The sequence below is a fragment of the Enoplosus armatus genome, chromosome 23 (assembly GCF_043641665.1).
Source record: "Enoplosus armatus isolate fEnoArm2 chromosome 23, fEnoArm2.hap1, whole genome shotgun sequence".
Taxonomy (NCBI): domain Eukaryota; kingdom Metazoa; phylum Chordata; class Actinopteri; order Centrarchiformes; family Enoplosidae; genus Enoplosus; species Enoplosus armatus.
Window position 1 is genome coordinate 3085488 of NC_092202.1, and position 17834 is coordinate 3103321.

The window sequence follows — 17834 nt, forward strand, 5'->3', positions numbered from 1 at the left end:
AGTGTTGTTGTTGGCCTGTGGCAGTGTGTGCTGTAGTTGTTCATAGTGCAGGTCTGCAGGGCTTCAGTGTGGATGGATGAGGGCGTTGACAATATTTGCTTTCACCTAAAAAGTGTGTAGAAGAATGTGCAATACCATTGTAAAAAAACACTTATTTTCATCTAAATGTTCACATCTTAATCTGCAAAGTTTGGTAAAATGTCACATGAGTGTAGTGTAACTTATAATATTACCCGCTGAAATGTATTGGAAGTACCTCAAAATTATACTTATGTGCAGTATCTGGTAACCTTGTAGTATTTCTTCATTCTCCTGTGATATTCTTTGTTATTTCTGTGGGATTTGTAGTTTTCTCTTATTGTTTTTGGGTATAAATTACGTAATGAATTGACATCAGTAAGTAAAAATGAAGTGGGGATAGTTCCTGCAGGGGTCGGTGGCAAAGTGGCGGGTTTCATATTTCAGATGAAAGGCCAGCCGCTCACTTCTGATGCTGTTATTTGGTTGTAGTTGCCGCCGTGAGTCTCCCTGATGTTATTACAATACAGCGGTTGTTGCGCATGTAGCCCCTCCCCTTCTTCGCTTGTCATTGGACGCATTCAGCCATTCGGCCTGAGCCTCTCTGCCATTGGTGGACCTCTCTATCAATCACATCCCGCCGTTCGAATAGTGGGAGGGGCCGTTTACCACTATTCCCAAAGTTTTCCCAAAGTTTTCGTTTGCTGCGTCAAGCTAGCCAAATTACAACCGGAAATATTTGATTTAGATGTCAAATTAAAAGCGTTATGCTTGCTTTTTGTGGGGGAAATGAGCCGGACATTAGCTTAAGATATTAAACGAAGCTATCGGAAGAAAAGTGATAAAGTATCGAGCGAGATTACAACTGCAAAACAAGCTAACGTCTACTTTTCGTCAGCGTTAAACACCTTGACCGGAAGTTCCAACCGACATATTGGCCCTAACTTCGACGAGCTTAACATTAGCTAAAACTTTCCTCCCTCCCCCTCTTCCACACACTCCTTCCTTCCAACCCATCCATCCATCCATCCATTCGTTGTTGTTGTTAGAGCGGTGATGGAGAAGCCGAGGGACCGCTACCGGCGCCGCTAGCTAGCAGCGACTCAGGCCAGGCTAACAAACCGACGGAGAGACGGAGAGAGACAGAGAGACAGAGACAGAGAGAGAGAGGGGAAGGAGACAAAATAACGGATCAACGGACCGGAGGGAGAGAATGGAAACGGTTGAGCAGCTCGTCTCCTTCCACCACATTCAGGTCCAGTTGAGCGGGGGCGCGCCTTGGGGGTTCACGCTGAAAGGAGGGCTCGAGCATGGCGAGCCGCTCATCATCACTAAAGTAAGTCCACATTAATGACAGTGATATACATTCATGGGAAATCTCAGTTACATGACCCCAAACTGCTCCATGTTCCCTTTGACGTGATGTTTTCTTAATATTTCTGTTTATAGTTACAGTTTTGGTTTCATATTTGCATAATATCACACGCAAATTGACTTTAGGAGTTGGATTTCGTAAGGATGTGGTTGTTGCAACACTCCAGCTCCACCAAAACAGCAATTGTGGTTCGTTTTGCAGGCTTATTTGTGCTTTGCAGTCTGCTTGGCTGCTGGTCCCCTTGGTTTAAACTTTTCAAACCAACGCAAACTGCTCTCCCTGCACCTTCTTCTTCTATGTTGACTCCTGCACAGCTAGATCCTCTTCGTCCTCTCACCTCCTCCTCTTCTGCAGAGAAGAAGAAAGTTATTGTCCAAAGCTCAAGCAAATATCTGGACCAGTTGATGTTTGTCAGCTGTCATTGTGTGTGAATAAAAATCCCTATATAATGTAATGCAGCGGTCGGGTTCTCAAACTCGGAGGTCAAAGGGTTCCCCCAGGGGTGCTAAAATGGTTTCCTGAGGGGATCCCTGGTGAAATGAGGCTCTGTTCATCTCCCTGTCACTTCATTCACTGGAAGGTAAAAATGCCCAAGTGCTGACAGACGACTAAAACCACTTCAGATGGCAGAGTTTGGGGCAGCCGTCTGTGGGAATGCTTAAACACAAAGATTGTGACTCTGATGAGAGATTCATGCTTATAGGTTCTTGACGCCTTCTGCGCGAGCTTACACTGACACCAGCATCTTTAAGAATCTGCTTGTTTTGCAAAAAAGAAGTTGCTAGACGTGCAGAGTGACATGTGACTTGGTCTGTTGTTATCTCTGCAGAGCCCTAAGAGGTTAATTTTCATCTCAGGTGTGTATTTTGGGGGAGTTTGAGGGCTTTGTAAGAGATTTAGTGTGTGCTTTCAGATTTCGACGTGACCTCGTCTTGTGCGATAAAGTTGTGGGGGCCGTCGTTTCCTCCCGGCCTCTTCTCACGGTTTCACGCTGCGGGCGGTGAGCTGCTGGAAATAAGAAGGGTGTCTTTGAATTACTGCAAGTAATTATTGGTGTGTGTTCTGCTGGGGGTGGTCTGTGTGTGTGTGTGTGTTCAGTCCGGTGCATAAGTAGGCCGACTGACATGCAACCTCTGCTCTCTCTCTTTCTCTCTCAGTCTTTCCCTTCACTGTCTCTCGCCCACTCTGTTGAGAAGTCGCAGCAGCGGTGGTGTAAATGTTGGCCGGTGTACTTCTATATTCACCACAGCACCACAGCGGGGAATGGAAAAGCCTGGCTCAGTCATCTGGAAACACACACACAAAGTCACACACAGTAACACTGCCCCTGGGAAAATGTGACTGGGACTGCTAAAGGAGATAAAAATCAAACTGTGCTCTATGGCTGTTTTGTGTCCAGTGGCTAGTTAACACACACACACACTCACTGAAACACACACACAATAAAGTAGCTCAGGCGGTGAGTGCTGGACAGGGAACTGTGGTGCAGAAAAGTGTTTAATGATTAAGTGTCAAGTCCTTGAAGGAAATAGGAGAAAGACAGAAACACAGAGAGAAGGTAAAGTTGAGGTGTGTATTATATATATATATATATATATATATATATATATATGTGTGTGTGTGTGTGAAAGACATGAGTGTATAATGTGTTTTAGGTTTAGCGAGGGCCAGAGAGAGTTTCCATCAGCCTCCACACAGAGGTTTACTGTGTCTGTATGGACCACAGCTGAATACAGCCATAATCCTCTCACTTCCGAGAGAGAGGGACGAGTAAATGTGTGTGTGTGTGTGTGTGTGTGTGTGAGGGTGAATCAGTGGGAGAGAGAGCGAGAGGGGTAAAGATACATAGGGCTAGAGGGATGAAGGAATCCACTACATAAACTCTTTTAAACTTTATGTATGTAAGAGCTGAAGACGTCCAATATGGCTGCCAGAGCATTCTTTATGCCACCTGAAAGCTCTTTTTTCACTAAAAAGTTAAATAACTTTAACACTATTTCCTAATATATATACTAAATTCATGTATTATTCGGATGTATGTCTATTTGACAAAATAATCTTCACTCACGATCCCCTTACTAGCTTTTCCTCACATCTATCCGCCTTCATCCGCGAGTGGTGTCGCTCAGTTGCCATCATGTGACCGAAGTATGGATTTTCGGGCAAGTGAAAACGAGAAGTTGCATATGGGGGAAGATTGTAAAATGCTGAGATTTATTCAAGAGGAGTGTTACGTTATCATTTTGGGAGCTTTGCTGAAACAAATAATTGATGAAACGATAAAATGAGTCCACAACTGATTTGAGAATCGATTAGTCGTTAAAGCGTTCTAATCAAGAAAGCCAAACTTTTGCTGGTTCCAGCTTCTCAAATGTGTGGATTTGCTGCTTTCCTCTGTATCACATCATTGCAAATTAAATGTATTTGGAGTTTGGACTGTTGGTCGGTCAAAACAAGCCCCTGGGAACATTTCATATATCCATCCATCCATTTACTGCCACTCAACCAGATCTGGGTCGTGGTGTTCCTGTTCGTCTGCCCCCGGGATCTCCTCGCAGTCAGAAGTGCCTGGAAGTACCTCCATTTTATAAACAATTAATCAAAACAAGTTGCCAGATCAATGGGTAATGGAAATGACTTGCAGCCCTGTATGATGTAGCGACTTCTCACAGATTTATGTGAAGGTTTAAAGTGAATTTATATCCTGCATGGTAGTGCCAGTCACCAGTGTGTCTTTGGCAGAGTGAGTCTGCTGTTTGTTGGGTGCAGTCGTGGACATGTGAGAGTGCATAAAAATGTGCCAGTTGCCCTTTCAGGATGTTCATGTTTTGAGGAGTGTGTGTTCGTGGCCCTTTGAGAGCCTGTACGCTGCTGGAGGGGGGGAAGGGTGGCTTCCCGAGTCTGAGACAGCAGAGGGATATAAGCCATTTGGTCAACATTCCTCCAGGAGCATAACAAATTACTACCGTGGGGTGTGTGTGGATGGGTGTGGATATATTGTGCACATCATTTTCTGACTTGAATGCTTGTTTTCTTTGCAGCCAGCGATCAGCTGTGTGATGACACGGTGAGTTGAAGGTTTTATCTGCTCAACAAAGTTAGCCAGTCAGTCATTAGCTTTGCTACTCAGTCAGCCGTTTAGTGAGTCAGTCTATCGGCCTGTTGGCAAGCTATTAGCCAGTCAGTCACGGCTTAAACATGCTTTGGTGAAAAGACATGGTGGCGTGGAAAGAGCCACATTGCTCACATCATGCATGACTGTATTTCAAACATTTGCTGATTGGTTGAGCGGCGGACTGAGAAGCACTATTGGTTTATTTATTTTCCACTTTTATTTAAGTTATTGGGGTTATATTCTGGAGTTGAAAATAGGTTTTCGTTCTTGGCTTTCATCTTTGTTTCCAGTACGTTCTGGTTTGATAAATGCAACACTGCCCCCTAGTGCACATATTACCTTTTAGCACTGCACGTATGCGTTTTACAATGATAACGTTGGCAGGTTTACCACTTAAAGTTCGCAATTCGTAATGTTTGAATATCAATGAGTTCTCAATTTCCGACACAAGCAGATAAAAGCAGTTTTGTTTTTATCAGCTGTAGCTAGCTAGCTAATCAATATTAGCTCCATGAGGTGGTTAAAAACGTTTTCTCCGGCTGACTTTCTAATGTTTTTCAGCACTGTGTAGTGATGCTAACAGTTTCAAGCTAACAAAATGTAGCATGCTAACCAAATAAATAACCTGAAAATATATAAAAACTATCAAACATGAACTTTAAATGCAGGCTTGTTGATCTGTGGACGTGCCAGGCCTTGGCCCTCGAGCATGTTCACAGACTGAAAGACATATTTATCATTGAAAACCCAACCAGTTGTCTTTCTCATGTGTTTTTGTGACCATTTTTAATGTCCTTCCTCAAATGCAGTGATGACAAAGTGATGAGTTCCTTCCATTGTTGCATTTGAAAGAGCAGCTGCTGCTGAGCTGTCAGCTCACTTTCACATGTGGTTTTATGATCTACTGGGAGCTGATTTCTGTGGGGGACATGTTTCTCTGAGTTTGTGTCTCCTCAACAGTTTTTGGCTGCACTTGGGGTCCCTGACTTCAAGGCTTTGTTCCCATGGGACAGTTTGGCATCCATTAATGTGTGGATGAGTCTCTGCCTTAAGACCTCTAACATGGTTGTTGTTAAAATTCACTGGCTGTTGATTTTGGGTTGCAGTAAGGTGGTGAATCAGTTGGGTGTTGATTCAAGAATCAATATAAAGTTTTTAACACTTGTCAAGCACAGTTATTTTGATGGATCCCAGTTGCTCGTGTGATCTGTCTGGACCACCAGACCTCTGCAGACCAGACATGTCTGCTATCTAAATGAACATCAGGCTCTGCATGTTGTACAAGGGTCTGTCTGAGTGGACTGAAGCAGAGCCTCCCCGGCAGGCAGCCTTCATTATGTTCATATTGTGTTGATATTGTGTGCAGTTGTTTTTATAAGAGATTTTAAAGACGTCTTTGTATATGTTGTAGACGTCAAAGATAACATGAGGCTTCTTTAGACTTAAAAAATGAAAGACGGCATCTTCCGCCTTACAACCCATAACTATATCTCGGAGAGTATCAGCCGGCTGCTAGCTTGGCCTGGCTTAGTGCTACAGAGTCCATTTTCTTTGTGGTTCACATGTTCCACAAAGCTGGATTCATCACCATCTTCCTTCTCCTCTCAGTCAACCCGCCAACAGTCAGCCCACCTCCCAGACTGTCCAGCCACTGAAACTGGCAGAGCACTGCTGACCCACGACTTGGCTATTTGTAATGAAAACCTTGAGTTTCTTTTTGAGTTGGGTTCCCAAAGAGGACGTTTGTGTTGAGCTGTGGACTCTCGTGGACTCTTGTGGACTAAATGAACTTCTTTTGTGCATGTTTTTGATTTTCGGTATGTCATGATGTGTTCATTGCTTGAATGAGAGTTGAAGGCTATAGTGCTTTGTTGGCAGTACATCTCTTTGATCCCAGGTTGGAAACCTGCAGTTGTCATCATAAACAGGATTCGGGGTTTGCACGTCAACGTATTTTATCAAGGATTTTCAAGTTTCAAACATTGATCTTTATTCAAGATCATGAGAAAATCTGTGAGACTCTTGTTATCATCACATTTTGTCTTAAGTCTTAACTCCTCAGTCTACCAGGATCTGCAGAAGGATCTTGGTAAGGGTTTGTTGTTTTCCATTAGTGGCTGGTTCTTCTTCCTCTTCTTCTTCTTCTTCTTCTTCTTCTTCAGCCATGTTCCTTGTGGGAAGCATTCCTGCAGAGTATGTTTCAAAACACTGCGAGTGGTCTGGACTTTGATTCGCCCAGAACAGGCAACAAAGATGGAGACGATAATCTTTCTCTCTCTCTCTCTCTCTCTCTCTCTCTCTCTCTCTCTCTCTCTCTCTCTCTCTCGTCCTGCTGTTGACAGTAACTGAAATCCAGGGATTTTACAGAAGAATGTTTTGACATGTGGTCGAAGGTATGCAACCAAATGTCCTGGGTTGGTAAACAGCCTGTGTGTGTGTGTGTGTTACTCCCTAAATTCCAGTAAAGGTAGCCTCCAGTAGCAATCTGCTCTGCGGGGGGTAGATGAGGATGCCATCAGATAGAGATGCTATTGTCTCTACTGTGTGTGTGTGTGTGTGTGTGTGTGTGTGTGTGTGTGTGTTTCCATGTCCTCTGCCCTGACTTGCTTTGCTAACTGTCCTAACTAACCAGAAACATATGTTGTCCAGAAACATAGTACACAATACAGCATATTGATGAGAGAAACAGAAGGAATTAGTGTGCATTCATGTTTCCAACTCATTATATTAAGTTTTGGATGGAAAAGGAAATAGATTCGGTTCAGTGTTGATAATCATTTAATCATATCAAGTCATTTATGAAGCAAAAATGCCAGAAAGTCGCTGCTTCTCAAATGTGAGTATATGATGTTTCTCGTAGCCATTGTTTGGATTTTGGGTTAAATGAGTGACATTGAGCTGTGGGAAATTAAGATGTTTATTTTTCATGCTTTCATAGAACAAATGATATCAGTCACTGAATAAAATAATGTGCTGATTGATCAATAATGGGAATAGTTGTTACCTGCAGCCTTATTTCTTCTTAAAGAACAAAAACTTGCTTGAGAAGATTTTCTGTTGTATTTTTGTCGTGAACGATGGAAAGTCGTTGAGTACTTTGTATAAGGAGGTTAATGGTAGTCGGTGAATCAGTTGAACCATGTGGCTTGTGAATAAGTGAAGTTACAGGCAGGAGTGTGTGTGTGTGTGTGTGTGTGTGTGTGTGTGTGTGTGTGTGTGTGTGTGTGTGTGTGTTGGGGTGGGGTTGGAATGCCTCTATCTCTGATCTGTGGAGCCTTTAGCTGTTTCTCTAAGGCTACGTCTGGAGGCTCACACACACACACACACACACACTAAAATAACAACCTCTCTTTGTGCAAGTGCATCAGTACACTGACCCTCAAACACACACACAATGTTGTTATTACGACAGAGTGTGTGAGTGTGTGAGTGTGTGAGTGTGTGTGTGTGTGTCATGGAAAAAGAGGAGAAGATATTAAAGACAAATGGGAGATGCAGTATATGTCTTAGTTGAATTGTGTGTGTGTGTGTGTGTGTGTGTGTGTGTGTGTGTGTCCTGAGGCTTGTTATTGTTTTTGTTTGACGCTCTGCATTTAGCCTCTCACTGGGGGGGCACACACACACACACACACACACACACACACAAACGCACACCTCAGCCATGTTTTGTTTTTCTCAGATTTCACCAAAATTGCATCTTGATGCGATGGAGAACACTTTTGGAAACCCTGTTAGGGTTTTGTGTTCTGCTGATGTGCAAATTCTGACCTGCAGTTCCTGGTTTCCCCCACAAAATGACCCCCCCCCCCCACAAGACAGTTAATTTAAGCTTTTTCAACTCAAATAAAAGAGACAGAGCAGGAATTTAAAATGGAAGAAATCTGTGCTGTTGTCACTATTATCTGACATTAAATACAGCAAACAATTAATCACCGTCAATGGAAACGATCAGCGGCCGAAGCCGTAGTTCATTTAATTTCACAGTTTCAGATCATAGAAATCACAGACTGGCAGTCGCAGTCCAGTAATTCACTTCCAGTCCACTGCTGGAATAACATCTGAAGACTCTGATTATCCTGTTCTTTTAATCCCACCTTGTTTCTGGTTTCGGTTCCTCCTCATAACATTTTCCACCAACCGCACTGCAGCTATTACGTTTAACGCTCCGGCATTAGAAGCAGTTTCCGAGCCATTATGTCGGATTAAGACGGCCTGTTACAGGCATCATTTGTGTGTTTTTCTGTGTGTCTGTGTTTATATGTTTACAGTTTATTGCAACGTAGCCATGCCCCAAACCAGAGAATGCACCACACACACACACACACACACACACACACACACACACACACATTCCACCATGCAATGTGGTCCTCTCTCGTGGCTACCCTGGCAAGCCGACTCCAGTTTGAGGTCAAAAATGACACAAAACGCTCTTTGTTTACTGGATCTTCTCTCGTCGCCGTCCCTCCCGTCTGCCCTCGGTGGCGTCTGATGGAAACATCCCTTCAGCCCCCCCCCCCCCCCCCCCCCCCCCGTCCTTGTCAGGCGATGCAGGTTACTCGGGTGGGATTTTGCAGGTCATAACTCCCCTCATGTTCTCCCCACGTTGGAAGTGGGACGAATGGAACTTCTGAGTGGGGAACCAAAGTTTGTGGGTGCAGCGAGGAGGGGGACGGTGGGTGTGTTGCATTCCTCATGGTTGGGATTCATGAGGAGTTTGCTCAAATTGTTTATTCATCTCTTGGGTTTGAGTGATTTGGGTTGGATTTGAGTTTAAAGCTGCTGATGATCAATATTCAACGTCTCTCTTCCCATAAACAAGTGGGATTTAGTGTCTTCGTCTTAAATGTGTTCTTTTTATAATGAAAGAAACAGCATCTTTGACCACTGTGGGATACAAAAACTGTAATTAATACTAATTAAATCATTTTAACGTGAATACCTCTTCATGACAGAATGGCCAACCCTCGCTGTAGCTGGAGACTCCTCACCTCTTCAGAACTGCTTCTTTTTTCAAAGGAAAGCATATAAATACAGTAAAAAGCACAAATCCTATGTAGAATTGAGCTCCCTGGATTTGATTGATCCATTTTTAGCTGGAAAAAAAAGTTCAAAGTTCAACCAAACTGGATAGAAGTGAGCATCAAAGGGGCCTCTGGTGTAACAGCATAGTTTTCTTCTTAGCTTTAATTGGAGCACCCAGACTGAGTTGGTGCAAGATTGTAGGTGGAGATGAATGAGTTGGAGAGACATTCAGGGTGTGATAGGAATGGATGGGAGAGGGAAATGTAGGAAAGATGGATGGAGGAGGAGAGAGGAAGATGGTGGATTAAAGAGGATAAAAAGGTGAAGGAAGAGAAAAGACAGGGTGTGATGCATGAAAATATGGGGGAAAAGAAAGTGGCGAGATGAGTTGATTGAAATAGAAACAGGGGGAGCGGGGGTTGTCTTTTGCTGCTGTAGCTGTAGGCTGATAGTTGGATAATAGATGGAGAGAGAATAGATCAAAAGATAGAGGAGGTGGGGAAATAAAGGGCAGCCAGGGAAGAGGAGTAAAAGGTTTCAGGTTTCTGGACTCCAGATTGATGCTTTCCTGCCTTTTTGTCTGCTTTCATGAGTCTTTGAACACATCGCTAGCAGTGTCCTAACCTTTTTTTTGACCCGATATCAATCGAAGCAGAATACAACAAAGTGCAATGGAAACCAACTTAGCAAATACATCATGACTTACATGAAGCATGAGCTCAATGCATCCAGCTCCTAATGTTTGCCTAAGTAAGTGGATGGAAAAGCACATTCATTTGCATTTTCTTTTTACTGATTTCCTGGAAAATCCGGTTTAAAATTTGAGATAAATGTGGATGTAAATGACTACAGTCTGTCAACAAGATACAAACAAATTTTATTTAAGAATTAACTCTCAAACTGAGCCAGTCTGCTTCCTCAGGGCTCAAAACTGTCATCACATTTTGATTCAGATGCTGAGAAGAAACTAAACAGCACAGACAAACACCTCTCTTGTGAAATAACCCAAACTATTCTGAGCATCTCTCATACTGAGAAACTGATAATGAAATGTGTTTTTCAGGGCATTCAGAGCAAATAAACAAAGTTGTAGTCATAGAAATGTACCTCCAGGTAATTTTCCATCTGTGGTTTCTGCTGGTTTGTCAGTAGCAAGTGTTAATGTTTGTACACTCGTAAATCTGATCTATCGGAGCTGAGTCTCCAATCTGTCTACAGCTGTTACGATTACTTTTACTGTGAGTCCAACACAAAGGTGTGATTATCAGTTTCAAGCCATACAGCAGGTACACCATGTTGGGGATGTTGTGGTGAACACATGCAGAATTATGTAAAAAACACCAACTACCATCCATTCGACAGACGCGTTTAAATGTCGGACACTTTCTTTATCTATAATCAAAAGAAGGCCTTTGCCTCCAGCAACATAACGTGGTTTTGATCTAATTGTTATCGATTTTTTTTGCCCTCAACTTTTCCAACGTGATCTGTTATGACGCTCATAAAAATACTTGAATGGAAGCCCAGATAGAAAAGAAGTATGGAGAGTTTGAAAGCTGGCGAAGCAGCTTTGATCTGCCAGAAAGTAAAAATATACACAAAGTACTCTCTCTGTCTCCCTCATAAACACATCCAGTCCACAGCAGAGGAGGAGACCAAGACGATTTTAGTCGAGAGGGCAAGGTCATTTAGTGCACATTAAGAAGTTAATGTTTCACCCTTATTTAAGTGTGTGTGTGTGTGAGATAAAGGGATGCACACACACATATGACGTTGACGGATCAATCCAGTCGCTCTCTGGTCCCACCAGGCCGCTGACCTTTTAACCTTTGCTATTGTCAGCGCTGGTCACCGGATCTAATGGCTTCCATACTCCACCAGAAACGCACAGCCAGGGGGGGTGTGTGTGTGTGTGTGTGTGTGTGTGTGTGTGTGTCCCAAGAATTAAATAACCATAAAAGAAGATTACATTGAGGAAAAAAAGAGTTTGAGGCTGGACTGTATGACCTAAAATGTACTTTAAAGATTTATCATGGCTGTGGCCGGTCATGCTAATTGCTAAAACAGCATATATCAAGGCTAACAGCACCACTGACTGCCAACAAGCTATAGTTATTTATCTGTGCACATAGGTTTGCTCACATGTGTCACTAAAGATCATACTGGGAGGAGTGGCAAGCTTTTTAGTTTGGATGTGCATTGAGGTGAAGGCTGCGGGTGAATGCATGTTTTATGTTTGGTGGTGAAGAAGAACTGAGGGGCAGTAGGTGGTGTTTTTAGTTTGTTGTAGGTTGTATAGCCCAGCTGTGAAAGAAAATACAACAGAATGACTTTACTTCGTTTAGAGGGACAGTGTTTTGGTTGGAGATCTAACAGCCGGAAGTTATTTTGTTTTATTTACGATATTACAATACTGTCACAAACTACAAAAAGGAAACTGTGAGAGGCACACAAACTGAATTTGTGTTATTATGAGCGTCCGACAACAAACTATCAAAGCTGCTGTGGTAATAAAGTATGTTGAATGTTGAGTCTGTTGTTGGGAATCTGCCGTTGAAAGTCAGAAACGATTCTGCGTCCAAAAAATATGCCTGCATGCATATTAAGAAATCCTCTGAAGATTGTTTTCCTGCTTCTGTACATGTAATATTTTTCTAGATTATGTGCTCCATGTAGCATAACAAGACTTGTTTGCTTTGTGTTTATGTGTTTTTCTGTGTTTCTGTTCACTTGCGGCCTCAAAGTGTCCTCATAAAACCTCTCAAAGTTGAACTGTTTTCATTTGTGTATTAGTGTCGTCCCCATATCAACCCTAAGCGCGCATATCCATCCCCATACTTATACTGTGTGTGTGTGTGTGTGTGTGTGTGCACATGTGACAACCACAATCAGTGTGTATTGTTTCTTTTGTGTGTGACTGTCGCTTGAGTGTATGAACAGGGTTAAGTGTCGTTGTTTGAGTGTCAGGCTTATGGTGGATTAGACCCCTGTGTGTGTGTGTGTGTGTGTATGTGTGTGTGTGTGTGTGTGTGTGTGTGTGAGGGTTGTTGTGGTGGATTATGGGAGTGTGTGTTTTATGATGTATAGATCTGGATGATGGCTGAGGGTTAAGGTTCGACAGGTTGGCGTTTCTTCAGAGAGTCGGGGGGCGGGGGTTAATGTGGCGCTGCTGTGCTCCTTCGCTAAGGATTCTGGGTAGCGGATCTTTGATGTGGCCGACGGCTCAGCGCCTGTAACGAGGGGCTTGTTTTCACAGATTAAGTGAGATTTTAACGGTATTACGGGAGCTTTAGGTGGTAAGAACATCTTTGGTGTAAAGCAGCCGGGTTTCTGCACTGGATTTCCCCAAAGATCACCTGTCAATCAAACGCTGTGGGCGGCACAGTGACGTCTATTTCCTTTGTTTCTCTTCTTCTTCTTCGTCTTTTCGTCCTTGTTATGCTCTCTGCTCAGCTCCTCTTCTCTTGATTCAGTTGTATTTTCTTGACTCCTGCTGCTGCAGACCAAAAAAACAGCCCTTCAAGTCAACCTTCAGTGGTGAAAACTGTCTTTATAGGCCCATAAAATGTATGTACGTTTGAGAAGCCAACAACAATAAAAATGATATTGAGCACTACATATTCCTTCTTTATGTTCTTCCTCACTTTGCCCTCTTAAAATAGGAATTTAACATAAAACTACAGCTTTTGTAACCGTTCATCATGACACTTACATCCAGCATGTCAGCTGTTTATTTCTAATATGTTGCGTGGGTTCGAACCAAGCAACGTTTCTTGGCTCCTCTTTAATTTGAATTTAAAATGTTTAGTCTCGTCCCGGGAGCGCGGCTAATAAAAATATACGAGTGAGGAGACCCACCAGGAAGTGGCCGCAGCACATTTTAAATAATTACTGAAAATAATTCTGGATTAAAAACAAACAGGAGAAACCGCTGAGTGGGCTGAGTGTTTAGATACATAGGTTTGTATAGAAGTGGAGGAATGCTTGACGTCAAGTGGACACAACAGTACAGAACATAAGGACAGTGTTGTTCCTTATCATGTGTTTCCAGATGCATATGCACAGTGATCTTTTTAAGAATAAATAAAGACTAACATCAAGTTCAAACTAGGATTTAATCAGCACCCATTCAGCGCACATCCAAGCTGCACAAAACACTGGTTTAACAGTTCTGCTTCTGCTCCTCATCTTTTATATCGGCTACTCGGCGCTGAAATTGATTATGTTGCTGCCCAGATTGGCATCAGTGCTGTTTTATTTGTTCCCTCCTGACTCTCGTTAACCTTTTTATTGCATGTTGCGATAAAAAAAAAATCTGCAAACACTTCGGGGTCATAAGAAAGACAAAGCTGAACCTTTATCAGTGATTTCAAAGTCATTTCACATGATGGATGCTGATGGAAAGCAGCGTGAGGACGAAGACTCCGAGTGTGTGGAGGCCACAGCAGGTCCATCTCGATGAAGGGGCGTCTGTCCAAACTCTGGGTGCGCTGAAGTCGGATGAGGCGATGAGAGGCAAACAGATCGGGGGAATGTGAAAACACGGGGAGGCATTCCTCCTCCGACTAAAACAAAACACACACTGTTAACCTGAGAGAGAGAGGGAGAGATATGTTCACAAGCAAGTGAGTGTTGACTCACATGTCGGTGTTCATCCATGTGACTGAACCACAGGATGTTTCTGTGGTTTCATGTTTGAAATTCAGGGTGATTATTAATAGAAGATCGATCAAAAATAACCAGACAAAGTGTTAAGTTGGTGGGCCATTATTTGTCTGTCTGGGGCGTTGGTATCTCTTCTCTTCTCCTTTTGCTTTCTTTCTTCCATTCCTTTCCTTGCTTTACCACCGTCATCTCCTCTTCTGTCCCCTCCTCTCCTTCCTTCCTTTCTTTCTTTCCTTTCCTTTCCTCTCATCTCCTCTCCTTCCTCTCCTTTCTTTACCACTGTCTTCTCCTCCTCTTTACTCTTCTGTACTCTCCTCTCCTTCTTCTCCTTCCTTCTCTATCCTTTCCTCTCCTCTCTTCTTCTTCTCTTCCATTCGTCTCCTCTTCTTTCAAATCATTTTCTCTCGTGTCCCCTCCTTTCTTTTCCTTTCCCTCCCTTTCTTTCTTTCTTTCCCTTCATTTCCCTCTCCTCTTGTCAGTGAGCCAGGGTCTCCAGCTCTCTAAGAGGCCACAACGCTGCACCTTCACCCAGAGAGGGCTTCTCTGTCTGGGGCATTATTGTCTTGTTTGCTCCCTCTAATGATTGCAGGGAAAGGCCGTTTAAGGACAACACACCCCAGTTGCAACATCAGGGATCAATGGAGCTAGACGCCGGCATACATACACATGACACACACATGTAGCTGTTGGTGCTTTTGGTGTGAGCGTGGGAGCTTTTTTCTTTTTCCATCCCTGCCGCTCCCCTCCTCCCGCCCTGATAAAGAAGGCCTTGTGTGAGCGTGGGTGTGAGGAAGGGAGGAGAGCCTCACAAGGCTCAGACTGGAGGGCAGAGGTTGACGGAGGGTGTGTGTGATCCTGAGAGCTTATAAGAGAGCTTATTTGTCATGTATGCATATGTGCATCTCTCTGTTCTCCCATATGGAGAACAGCAACTCTTAGCGTGCAACACTGTGGAGATGAAAGGTGGTGTGCTTCACCTGTAGAGCCACATAGAGAACTGAACCACTAAATCTGATAGTGACAGCTGTTATTAGTTGCAGTAGTTTGGAGCTTTATTGCACATAAAGTGGAAAATTGTCTTTGGCTTCAAAAAAAGAAAGAAAAAGGCCTTTAAATGCTCTATTTCCTTCTTTAAACCAGCAGCAGACAGCCCTAATAAGGGGATTAACACCTAAATATGTTTATTTTTTCTCAAATTTTCACCTGTATTGTGTGAAATATTGTATATTTTAACATCTGTGACCTCTAAAAGTCACCTTTTGGTTGAACTGATCACTGCTCATGTCCACAATGAGACCATAACCTGTGATTTAGGGCCGCAATTGAGGATTGCTTTCATTTTAATTGATCCATCATTTGGTTCATAAAATGTGAGAAAATAGTGAAACATTTCCATCATAGTTTCCCTAAAACCAGAGGAGACATAATTAAGTTGCTTGTTTTGTCAGAGCGACAGTCCAGAATTCAAAGATATTCAATTTACTATCAATTAAACAGAAAGCTGATTAATCAAATAAAATGAAAGCAAAAGCAGCAAAACTTTTTCTTCTTCTTTATTTCCTGTTTTGATGCTCTGGCTTCTTTTGCCTTGTTTTTGACCCAACAAAGTGCCCATTAGTGTCTCTGTGGAACAGCACCAATCTACTTTATCCACCGGACCGCCTTCAAGTCAAGTCAGTTTTATTTATAAAGCTCAGAATCACAGATTTGTCTCAGAGGATTTGATCCTGCAGTCCGCAGGGAGCTGGTGGTGCCTTGCTCTTCCCATGCACAGGTTGAGTTTATGCAGTCATTCTTGCATCCACAGTCCTTGACCTCATTCTGGAGAGCAGGTCAAACACTGAGTGAGTGCAGCTCTGCACCAACAGTGGAAATTAAGGTGAATTCAAACACTATCTAAACTGGAGCTGTGGTGGAATCTGGGCTCAGCTAAAAGAACTGGCAGCGTGGGCCTCCAGCTCCTGAGCCATGTTTCCATGTTGCAAACCGCCGTCTCCACTTTTATTCCTCAGTTGAGACATTATGTTTGGGAGCTGAACGGTGGCAGTGCAGACAATAGCAGGAGCGTGAAGCTGGTGTGCAGCAGGGGGTCCTGCCCCCCCCCCAGGGTCTTTGTCCTGGGGGGCCACACAGAGCCAAGGGGGTTCCTGCGGGGGCTCGGAGCATGTGTTGACCTGTCAGGTTGATGGCTCTATTTAAACACACCATTGAGCCAGAATAGACACTTTCCACCAGACATCATAGCAGAAAACACTCCGCTGTAATTGATGATTCATGATTGGAGGTTTCTTTCCCAAAATGCACCTTGGAGCTGTAGTTAATGTCTCAAATCTACGTCTTTATATATACAGGCTTGTACTTTTGACTTTCTTTTTTTTTTTTTTATCAAAGAAGTGAATGAATGGGAAGCAGAGACCAGTCGCTTTGTGTCAGATTCAGTTCAGTCAGGCTGCATCACTACATTTAATGATCTGTTTCTTTCATCCCAGCCGCTCAGCTGTCACAGCGTTTCTGTCTCTGTCTGAGGTCATGCACATGAACGCACGTTAAAATCCAAATAAAAACCTGGTTACATGCAGAAAACCAACTGTGTGTTACAAAAAACTAAACCTGAACGGACATATGTTTCTCTCTTTTCATTTTAAATCTGATCTCATGTTTATAAGCTCATTAAAAAGTATTCAGTCAGGCTTTTTAAAAGGTCCAAACAAGAAGCAACGCGGCATGAAACAAACGTTTATCCACTTCCACAGATTAGATGCTGCTTATTTGTTTGTCACGTCATCTGCAGAATACCACATTAACAAACATATATGAGGCAAGTGAAGAGTTATGCTAAACTTTGACACCCAGTCTAATCTCTAAATGATTCACTGCACATCATCAAAACAAATGCTGGTGATGTTTAAAGGACAGCTGCCGCTCCGATTGCCTCACGAGTTTGGATTTTGTGCCTTTTAAAATGCCGAATAAGTATTTTCTTTAAAAGATGAACATATGAGGTCAGATATAAAATGTTGGTGTGTGTGTGTGTGTGTGTGTGTGTGTGTGTGTGCGCGTGGCATCACTTGCAACTCAATTATCATCTTCGAGCTTGTTTCATTCGAACATATGACACATTGATTCCGATCTTTGCGTGTAAATACTTTTCCGAGGTCTGCGTAGATCCTCCTGTGTCCTCTGGACGTCTTCATGTAAACAAATGTGAAACAGTTTCCTTCACTTTATTTCTCGCCAGCGGGTGTGTGTGTGTGTGTGTGTTGCGTAAATGTGTGTGTGTGTGGTAATGCAGATTTAAATTGTTGTATATCCTCGCAGTCAAAGAAATGACACAACTTTTCCCAAACTGTACTCACTGCCAGAGGTTCTGAGCGTCTTTTCTTGCGTGTGTGTGTGTGTGTGTTTGTGTTATAGTGTCCCATGCTTTGTGGTGTGTGTGTGTGTGTGTGTGTGGGGGTGTATACAGTGTGTGTATTCCAGACTTTCAATAAACTGTGTTATCCAGAGAGCTACTCATTTTCTCTGTCTCGACATTTCAGTAATGGGAGGTTTTACATGCACATGTTTAGGCACCGCCTTGCAATGGTAGACACACACACACACACACACACACACACACACACACACGCGCACACA

The 17834-nt window shown here is 43.1% G+C and overlaps 1 protein-coding gene across 1 annotated transcript in view; it reads left to right on the forward strand.

Annotated features, from left to right (window-relative positions):
* The first annotated feature begins 1231 nt into the window (after nt 1–1231).
* shroom4 (shroom family member 4) overlaps nt 1232–17834 on the forward strand; it is a 55185-nt gene continuing 38582 nt past the window's right edge. The window contains exon 1 of the mRNA XM_070930081.1: nt 1232–1354. Within this exon, the coding sequence (XP_070786182.1) occupies nt 1232–1354 (123 nt within the window). The remainder of the gene's footprint in view (nt 1355–17834) is intronic.